This window comes from Temnothorax nylanderi, unplaced genomic scaffold, assembly GCF_030848795.1.
Source record: "Temnothorax nylanderi isolate EJ_2023f unplaced genomic scaffold, tnyl_v1.0 TNYL_tig0904_pilon, whole genome shotgun sequence".
Classification (NCBI taxonomy): Eukaryota; Metazoa; Arthropoda; class Insecta; order Hymenoptera; family Formicidae; genus Temnothorax; species Temnothorax nylanderi.
Genome location: NW_027249966.1, coordinates 12,928 through 23,750, shown reverse-complemented (window position 1 = coordinate 23,750; position 10,823 = coordinate 12,928). Strand labels below are relative to the sequence as shown.

General features: G+C 36.5%; 1 protein-coding gene and 1 long non-coding RNA gene across 2 annotated transcripts; one reads left to right on the top strand and one right to left on the bottom strand.

Moving 5' to 3' along the window:
• Nucleotides 1-2,152: 2,152 nt before the first annotated feature.
• On the bottom strand, nt 2,153-3,982 carry LOC139785862 (uncharacterized). Its single transcript, XM_071725032.1, has 3 exons — nt 3,437-3,982; nt 3,093-3,327; nt 2,153-2,955 (listed from the first exon to the last, which is right to left on the bottom strand). Exons 1-3 carry the CDS (start codon nt 3,811-3,813, stop codon nt 2,290-2,292), a joined length of 1,278 nt encoding a protein of 425 aa, XP_071581133.1. The 5' UTR covers nt 3,814-3,982; the 3' UTR covers nt 2,153-2,289.
• A 40-nt stretch (nt 3,983-4,022) lies between these two features.
• On the top strand, nt 4,023-9,943 carry LOC139785860 (uncharacterized). Its single transcript, XR_011722104.1, has 6 exons — nt 4,023-4,181; nt 4,768-4,873; nt 4,947-5,069; nt 5,419-5,646; nt 5,738-5,846; nt 9,615-9,943. It is a non-coding gene; the product is annotated as an uncharacterized lncRNA (long non-coding RNA).
• The last annotated feature ends 880 nt before the right edge of the window (nt 9,944-10,823 follow it).

Sequence of the window (10,823 nt, the reverse complement as noted above, 5' to 3'; positions counted from 1 at the left end):
CAAAGGAGAGTTAGTGTGCGCATTCTTCGCGGGTGTCACAAAAGTGCGGGGGCGATAGGGCAGGACCTTTTGAGGGGAAATCTATTTGGAAGTGGACATCCTGCCCGCTATTATTACATCGAGATCGGCATTGAATAGCATAATGATTTGATTAAGTGCGCGTGTGGTGTATATGAGTACTTGAAACTAATTTAAGTCGACATTAAGAAATAAATATAAAGAAATGTTTGGGGAGTGAAAACAGAGGGACAAGAATTTATGGATAAAAAAAAATGATTGTTAATCTAGGGTGACTATTTCGGGAGCGACCATTTCCTCGTGGATGTCAAGGGTCGAGGCGGTCGACGGAGTCGGGGATGGTCCTCGGGAAGAGGAGGGGGAATCGGGAGGTTCAAGCAAGGTGGCGGGATCGGGGTTGACGGGGACCACGCGAAACGGGGCCACCCGACAAACAGGCCGATAAGGTGCGGGAACAAGGCGAGAGGGTAGGACAACGCGACGGGGTGCGGCAACGGGGCGATTCTCCCGTGATGAACAACAGGGCTCCTCCGTAAACGCTGGTGGAGGCGGTGGAATGGCGAGATGCGGAGGACCGGGGTTATCTTGTTCCTGGGGGAATTCCGATCCTTGGGTTTCGACCTCCTTTCGCGCCCGCTTATGTTGACGACGTCTTTCGTGTCTCGCGGCGTTTCGCGACTTCTCATGGGTGGGACCGGCCGAATCCACTACAAGTTAGCGGATTGTTAAATATTAAAATCCGCCAACTGCGGGGAAGTCACCTCAGGTTTTGGAGATTAACGAAATCCAAGGAGTGCCTCGAGTCTACCAACGAGTCAGCTAACTCAAAGCAATATACCTCGAGTCCACTGACGAGTCAGCTAACTCAAAGCAATATACCTCGGTCCACCGACGAGTCAGCTAACTCAAAGCAATTTACCTCGAGTCCACCGACGGGTCAGCTAACTCAAAGCAATATACCTCGGTCCACCGACGGGTCAGCTAACTCAAAGCAATATACCTCGGTCCACCGACGAGTCAGCTAACTCAAAGCAATAGAGAAAGACTATGGCGGATCTACCGATAAATCGGCTAATTCGGAAGTAATAGGGTTAAAAATAGTCGAAGGTAGTTAGAGGGATGGAAGGTTATAACTGAGAGACTTCCCTAACCCGTGAATATATAAACGAAGGGGAGCCGATATATACGTATATATATATATATATATATATATATGTATGTGGGACTAACTTTTTGATGAAGCAGGTATATATGTATGCGTATATATGTATCTCTGTCGGGCCTGGTGCTGACCGCAGGTCTCGCCGGGTCGGTAAGATGGTTGGTGGCACTTAGCGCGCACAGAATTTACTCGCGATTCTTTAGGGTGGCGAACAACAGAAAATTGTTTTCAATATAATAGAAAACGAAACTAGAATGAGTATACGGACTCAGAACTGAACTGTCTCGTGCCGGATCGGAAGTGGTGTAAGTGCTTAAAGTCGCGATTTTTATAGGAAAGTTCCAAGGGTGGAAAGGGTGGATTTCCTTGTGGGAGGTGTCTGGTTTTCGTTTTGGGAACTTTTGGTTGGCGGGATTCTTCTAATTTGTGTTTAAGAATTTCTTATTGGGTGGGATGTGGTCTTCACCCAAGAGGTGGACTCTTAGGTTTTCGCCTATCCTAGAAAGCTAGAGACGGTTGTCGATTTTTCCGGCTGTTCATTGGCGAGTCCCCTCGTAAGGCCCCCACTGTCTTGCTGGGGGTGCAACCTATCGCTTCCTCCAGTGACTCATTTGTTTTTCGACTATCGCCGATTTCTCTTTTATTAGGGTCCCTTATTTATCTCGCGACCCTGCTCGAATTACCGACAGACGACGCATATCCTTCTAATCTTAAGTTCAGTTTTATTGCAGTTTTATTGCTAAGTGCAAACAGAAACTTCCGCCACGTGCTCTTACAAGATTTCCAAAAGCACGTTTTAGATCTTGTTTCTGTTTGTCGGAACATTGCGCGGGAAATTTGAGCTAGTCGCACGATATAGTACAGATCCCCATCAACCCCTGTCTGGAATTAAGGCCCCTTTTACGCGTCGTGTCGCCGGGTTTATAGTTATGGGCCCGATAAGGTTGCTGAGAATCTGGTCACCATATGCCCCGTCTGTCACCAATTCGTCATCTGGAGGGTTGGTTTTATTTGATCATAAAAAAAAGGAATGTGAGGAGGTCTAAACTCACTCCCCGATCGATAACCGTCCGTGCTCGGTTTGTGTATCCCAATCTTAAGGGCCACTCTTAGGCGCACAAGAATTCCCGCGAAAAAGGGAAATCGTGGAGTCTGCAGGACGTAACAATGTCATTGAAAGCGTTGTTATTTGTAACTGTACATCTCCATTGTCCTGGTATTATATCATAATTTTCATCTTCACGATCAACCAATTCCGGATTTCCATAATTTCCTGCGTTATTAATATTGCTCATTCGTAAAAAATTATGCAAACAAATTGTTGCCTGCACTATCTTAATCACGTTTTCTACTGATGCTAAGATAGGTCTTCGGAAGATTCTCCATTGGCTGGCAAGTATTCCAAATAAATTCTCGATCATCCTTCTAGCTCGGCTTAACCGATAGTTGTAAATACGCTGCTCCGTAGAGAGTCCATCTTTTCCCGAATATGGCCGAAGTAAGTAAGGAGTCAAAGGGAATGCTTCATCAGCTACGATTACATATGGCAAATCAGGTCCATTTTCCCAAAGTGGCTTAGGTGCTGGCAAATCCATTGTATTGGCTTCCAACTTTTGGCCAAGTAGCGAGTGTTTAAATATACCCCCATCACTTTGTCTACCGTAAGCTCCAATATCTATCGAGACAAATATGTAATTAGCATCACACATCGCTAACAGCACAATACTATGAGCTCCTTTGTAGTTGTAATATGCGGATCCACTTTTATTAGGACACTAAAAGAACACATAATTAAATTGGTTTTGTATTTCAGTCATATAAATTGCACATATGAAACATGCACATCAATTTATATATATTATTCATTACAATTCTCAGTGAGAGTAAAAGTTATGTCAATGTTAATACATACTTGAATCGTTATATGTTTTCCATCCAAAGCTCCTATGCAATGTGGGAATTGACATTTTTCATTGAAACTTTTGGAGACTGCTAGCCATTCAGCTTTCATATTAGGCTTCAAAACTACAGGACACAACGCATTCCATATAGCTTGACACGTTTCTTTAATAATGTTGCTTACTGTTGTAATTCCCACCAGATATTGATATGACAGAGATGTCATACTATCACCGGATGCTAAAAACCTGAAATACCAAAAAGAAATCTGAAAAGTTTGAACCCAATACTTCTAAACTAAGAATGCTTTTCTCAAAACTGTGAGTGAAATCATATTTCTATAAAGTATATACCAACCTTAAAGTCAATGCTAATCGCTCTGGTGCAGAAATTGGATCACGTACAACATATTGTTTGCTTATCGTTGGCCCTACTAAGCACAACAATTCTTCAAATTCAGTTGCAGACATACGACAATAATTTATAAATCGCGAATCTTCTAAACGCAAAATAGGAAACATCGCGTGGTAAAATCCATGCACTGCGCGATTCTCAAAAATCTCTGCAACCCAGTATTTCTTTTTTTTATATTTCCTCCTTTTATTTTCTTCAATTGCAGCTATCACGGCAAATGCTACTGCTATTCGTCTTTTTTGAATTTCTGAATTTCTTGAATTTATAATATTTGCACATTCTACCATCCACTCATAATATTTCATTGACGGCGAACACATTTTTTCGAAAACTACTGTAATCTGCAATAATAACACTGCAGGTTATGTGTATCAATCGACGCGAGTTCCAAAAATTGACGCATGAAAACCTTTTTCATTGCGCGTCAGAATATCGGCGACATTATACTAATCTAACCTTACCCGAACTTGATTTCGAGCGTCAACTGACGCCCATGAAAAGGCACCTTGACTCTCTTAAAGTAGCCAAATGCCTCGTCATCTAATTAGTGACGCGCATGAATGGATTAACGAGATTCCCACTGTCCCTATCTACTATCTAGCGAAACCAAGGGAACTGCCAAGGGAACGGGCTTGGAAAAATTAGCGGGGAAAGAAGACCCTGTTGAGCTTGACTCTAGTCTGGCACTGTAAGGAAACGATGAATATTTTTAAAATATTTTAAAAATATTTTTTAGGAAGATTAAAATAATTTACAAAAATATTTTTAGAATGTTTCTATGTCTGCCAGATCATGTCAGAAAAATATTTTCAAAAATATTTTTAAAAGATTGCAAATAAATATATTCAATAATATTTGTAAAATTTTTTAGAAATTTTGCTTCAAAAAATAAAATATGTTTGACCCAATCAGCAATAATTGTTTCACGTTTGAAAGATTTGTTTAATATTTGAAAAATATCCCAGTAAGCAAGGAACATTAAATTAACGTTTAAAAATATTGACTTTATGTGTATTTTTAAAATGTTTTTTAATAATATTATATAAATATTTAAAAAATATTATTTCGTAATATGATTTTTTTGAATGTTGTTAAAATATTTTAAAAACGTTACAGAAAATATTTTTCAAATGTTACTCTGACATTTATTTGAGATCAATGCAACAGTTCAAAATTCCTTGTAATTTGGACTTAGAAATAACGTTGGTAGTATATTAATTTTCTGTTGTTATAATGTTATTGTTTTATATTGTGCGCAACGCTCATCGCGACAGTCATGATGTACATGATTATCCTACATACGATGCGTGAGTACGTATACACGTGTGTCGATCGAGCAGTGCGGAGTGCTCTTTATTTACAGCATATTTATATATATAAGTAAGTAACTATTATATTCTAAAAGTTGTATATTAATGATAAGAATTCAATTAACCATACGTGCTATGAATAGTAGCTGGTGATGCAGGATTCATTTTCCGATTTACAAGAGAGATTTACAAAAGAGAGGAAATATCAATTAATTTATCTACGTTCGATAATAGACTTGTCCTTGGACATCAAAAATATCATCAAGGTTCGTCAATGCTATTATTTCGATGGTACCGCAAACAGTGTAACTTTCTATAAAATAACCTCAAAATTTGGCGAAATATGTAAATGATAACGTATAAAGCTGGTACAATATGTATGAAGACAATTTGTTGAAGAAGTATTGTACAGCTTTAATACATCATCGTTTGCATGTATCACTGAAAGAGTAATTTAGTATAAAATTAGTATAAAGTTGATAGATGTAACAAACGATCAGTACAAACAAGACCAAAACTGACTTTTTATTTATTTCTATATTTTTTTCCCATATATGTGCTATCACACTCTAAAGTATATAAATATATTATTGTAAGCATATTTTATATGTACAGGGCAATGAATATGTCTTAACATATGGGATCAATTGTTGTATTAAATTCAAGAAACCACCATTTGAAAAATTTGACCCTGGCTAAGATAAACATCAGTGAACAATATATCATAAGGAAAACTCTGTACAAGATACTAAGATTGGAGAATATCTTTCCTTAACTCCTATTAACAGTTTTCTTACTTTTGAGGAAATGCTAAAAGATGACCAAGAAGCTTTTACGCAAGTCGTAAGTAAAGCTGCTTATTATAATTAAATTATGTATATATTAAATTACAACTTTCTCTTATTTAAACTATATTGAATTCTTCTTGTTTTAGAGGCTATTAGACAACAATCCCTTGTAATACAGAGAAAGACTTGGAACACTCTATAATGGAATGGCTTAGATTTGCAAACACCCGTAAACAAAGAAAAAAATCTTAAAAGGTAAAAAAGTAACATAATGTATTTATGTCTGTTAGGTTAACATCCCCCTCCCCACAAAAAAACCGGAATAACACATATGCAGAAATTAAGTGCTCTTTATTTAATTATGTGCTCTATTCACGATTTTTGTGCTCGAGCGGTTTCGTGGGAAATTGCAATTAAAACTGGGAATACTGGCTTAACGTAAGCTAGCACCCCCACTCATTAAAATTACATATAAAATAAAAAACTCAATATGCTAGAATTATTTGCTTTTTATGTGCTTTCAAATGCCTCAAACAAAATTAGTCTATCTGTAATAGTTTAAAAGATATACGCAAAAAAAGATCTATATACTACTGATATAAGAGTAAAGTATCAGTTAAAATACAGAAAGCAAAATAATTCTTGTCTTAAAATGTTTCTCGATTAATGTATTCTCGAAATATGCACAATGAGATTTCCGTGCTCATCCTCTTCGGCCGACCCAAACGTGAGCACCCCATACGTACAAGAGTAAAGTACCAGTAAAAATATAGATAGCGAATTGATTTTAGTCTTAAAATGTTCCTCAATTTATGTGCTCCCGAAATATGCACAATGATTTTAAAAGCATAAAAATCACATTAATTTTTTTGGTCAATGTAATTTTTTGATACACATTTTGATACTCGTTTCGCTCGCTATCGTTCGCTCGCTTGTGGACGGTAGGATGCGCAGTGTCGTGGAGTCGCAAATGATGAGATGTTGAAATCTGGCATATACAGTATTTATTCTTACGTCTAGTATATTTAAGGCCATCGCACACAAAATTGCATAGGCTGCATAAGCATAGCATAAGACCGCTGGACCAATGAGCATCTTATGTAAATCAATATGGCGACTTTATGCTGGATGCTCATTGGTCCAGCGGTCTTATGCTATGCTTATGCAGCCTATGCAATTTTGTGTGCGATGGCCTTTACAGTTTCTATGTACAGGCATGGTCCTGAGAAGGACCGTTTGTGTGGGGCGTTTGTGTGGCCCGGAAAAGTGCCGATGGTATCCCGCTACGGCGGTGGTCCCTGGTCGGCCTCGTCTCCTGACGAAGGCGGCGGAGGTGACGGGGCGTCGGCTCCGTCCGGCGTGGAAGAGTCGACCTCCGCAGCTGTATATCCCGACTAGTTGTCGGCTCCCTCGATGGCTGCGTTGAGCGTAGGTTGACAGGCGTCGCTAATCTCTGGTGGCAGCTCGATCGTTGGTTATCCAAAAAGACTATCACTCTCTGTGCTCCGGTATCAGGAGTATGTGAGCCGTGAATGCTGCTGGGGCTTTCCTGGTGCGGTCTTATATACACGTCCTTGCAGAACATTGAACTCGCGAAAGCTCAGCCGCCTATCGGCGGAAGCTTGTTGTGTTCATCCTCGCGCTGGTAGCGCGTGTTTACCGCGCGCGGCTGGTTGCCGTGCCGCTGGCGCGCGCGCTCTGGCAGGGCGTGTAGAACGGGCTGCCGTTTGGCAGGGGCGCGCTCGTGTGCGCTCGGTGTGGCGGTTGAGCCGCCGTCTGTCAGGGCGCTCTTAGCCGCCATAATAATTATATGTGCAATATCTAAATATTCTATTACCATATTCTTTTATATACATCATAAAACAAATATATCCTTCAAGTATTAGTCGCGCAATTGTAGAGTGAACTGCACTATCTTCATATAATATTGTCATGAAAAACAATACACAAGAGATTCTATATAAATACAAATTAAAGTTTACTAAAGAGTAACTAATTTTGAAAATTACATTTTGTTTCTATTATTAGAAAGAGAATGTTAAAAATTAGTTAAACATATGTTTATTTATATATATTTATATATTGTTCAGAATCTCAGTGAAAAATTCTCCATAATATTTAGCAACTTTGCAATACTTACTCATAACTCATATTGGGGGGAATCTCTTTTTTTCCGCTAAATTTGTCGCTTTTTCTAATTTTCTGGTGAAGAAACTATACAACGGATCAATGCGAAATTTGACATGTGGATTTATTTATCTTTTATCTATTCACAAAAAAATTGAATATTATTTCCTCCCAAAAATACACCTCCCATCCCCTCGACGCGCGATGATCCCCAGTTGACGGTGTGCACGATTTGAGTCTTCCCATTAATCCTGCAACAAAAACCCAAGAACATTTTACTTTACACACATGTAGCTAACGTTTGACGAAAAAAAAGCAATACGTTGAATATTTTTTTGTTTATAACAAAAAGATCGATCTATTTTTTTGGCTAAATCGATATTTTGAGTTCAAAACATCACCGAATCCTCAATTTTTTTTCGCTTTATCAAACGATAGCTACATGTGTGTAAAGTAAAATGTTACTTTATTCTTTATAATCACATTACTCTTTATAATCACGTACCTCGAGATTTGGAGAGCAAATATTATTGCAGATATTACAAAATTTCCACGCGCAGAAAATGTAACTTTCACCTTCCGAAAACACGTTTGCCCTCGTAAAAATCATAACACGGCAGGTAACCTGCCGAAACTCCGTTGGTCACATGGGTACCATAAGTAGCGTTTACAATGTTAATAGCGAGTTCGCACAATATACAGATTCCGAGATATTTGATTTGACGGTTCAACCCCGGCGACGGTTAGGCCCCGGTCTCCCCTACTTCTTCCATTTACTCCCTATCAAATATTTGATACTGATAACTAACCTACGTTTTGCTAACAATTTTTCGTATAACAATATTTATGCAAAAAATACTAATTTTAAAAAATTTTCTAAAGTCTTATTAAACAATTTAATCAATACATTAACAAAAACAATTTTAACTAATTTAATTTTGTAAATTATTGTTTCTGTCTTTATAGCAAAATCAACATCAAATTAGCATTAATCTTAAATATATTGTACGTATAGGAATAACTAGATTAGAAAAAATTATAAAATAAAAATTACAAAATAAAATTATAAAATAATAATGTTTTAACATTTTCGTAAAACAATTAATGTTATTTAGATTTTTTCATAATTTTTTTCATAAAAAAAGAGTCAGCAGTAAAATTTTATTGTACATATTCCACAAGCTCATAAAACATTTTCAGCTTATAATCAATAGGCTGGAAACGAATCGTTATATTAGTAAGAACTTTACTCTTGAAAGTATAGTGGTGCTCACTTTTAGGAAGGTTTGTCAGCTGAAGGGGATGAGCACAAAAATCTTATTCTGTATATTTTGAAAGCACATAAATTGAGGAACATTTTAAGACTAAAATCAGTTTGCTATTAGTATTTTAACTGGTACTTTACTCTTGTACGTATGGGTTCTCACGTTTGGGTCGCCGAAGGGGATAAGCACGAAAATTTCATTGTGCATATTTCGAGAACACATTAATCGAGAAACATTTTAAGACAAGAATTATTTCGCTTTCTGTATTTTAACTGATACTTTACTCTTATACCAGTAGTATATAGATCTTTTTTGCGTATATCTTTTAAACTATTACAGATAGACTAATTTTGTTTGAGACATTTAAAAGCACATAAAAAGCACATAATTTTACCATATTAAGTTTTTTATTCTATATGTAATTTTAATGAGTGGGGGTGCTAGCTTACGTTAAGCCAGCATCCCTACTTTCAATAGCAATTTCCCGCGAAACCGCTCGAGCACAAAAATCGTGAATAGAGCACATAATTAGCACACAAAGAGCACTTAATTTTTACATATGTGTTATTCCGGTTTTTTGTGGGGGGGGGGGGGTGCTAACTTAACAGACATAATGTATTTTGATACACAGAATGAATCACTGAAGATGTTACTAATATTTATGAAATTGAACGAGAAATTCTTATTGTCCAGCAACTGTTTGGTAAAGATCCGGAAATATTAATAATCTATTTAAAAGGAAAGAATAAGAGTTTAGAAAAAAAATAGTAAAAGAGTTATATTGAACTAGAGCATCTGTATCGTATTGCCTAAAGAAGAGTTAGAAGGCACCTTAATTTCCCTTATCCGAAGGCTGACTTCAAAAACCCCTTCCTAGGATCCCTTCCTAGGATCAATACTTTCTGAGATAATTGGTAGAGATAATTCGCAGAGATAATTGGCACACGAAATAAATCTAATAATAAAACCTATATATGTATATGTATATATGTTTGTTCATATAAATAAAACTACTTTTTTATAGTAATTAGTGTAGTGTATTTTATTGAAAATAAATACATATTGCCTGAAATGAAAACAAAATATCAATAACAACTTTAAATAAATGTTAGAATTAATATTACGGTAATCTTAATATAATATTGTAATAAAGTTGATAGTACGTTTAAATTTTTATCTCAAAAACATTACAGGAATGATAGAAAAACCTTAGCGCAATGTTATTTGCAACGTTATGGCACTTCCATTTCAACATTACTGAAATTTCGGAATCGTGGTCAAAGTATGTTCATAATGATGTTCTATACAACATTAAGAACTACATATTTAACAACATTACAAGTTCTAGAATATCGTTGCAATAACATTGTAATAATGATTTTTTGCTTACTGGGATACATCTTTACATTTTATTTTGGAAAATATTTTGTATATTTATAGCATCGCAGTGTGTGTGGTGTTGGGTAAGCCTTGCGTTGTATTGCTGGCAAAGATATGTGTTGCGAATTTCATGATTTTGCTCCGCCGGAGGCCTGCTTATATTAGATCCCAACTAAAATTTACTTACGAGTTAGTCTTACCATTATGCGCCGCCTAGCGGCGTCGTTGCAAACTAGCACGAAAAGATGTGCTACCATGCATCTTTCTTAATTAAGAATATTTCATAATATTTCAAAAAGATTTTTAAAAATATTTGAAAAAAGATTATAAAACCAATAAGAAATAAAAATATTTATTAAATATTTTGAAACAAGATTATGATACAATAAATATGTAGATTTAAATTAATATTTCAAAAATATATTTTAAATATTTAAGAAAATTTTGCCTGGGTAATAAA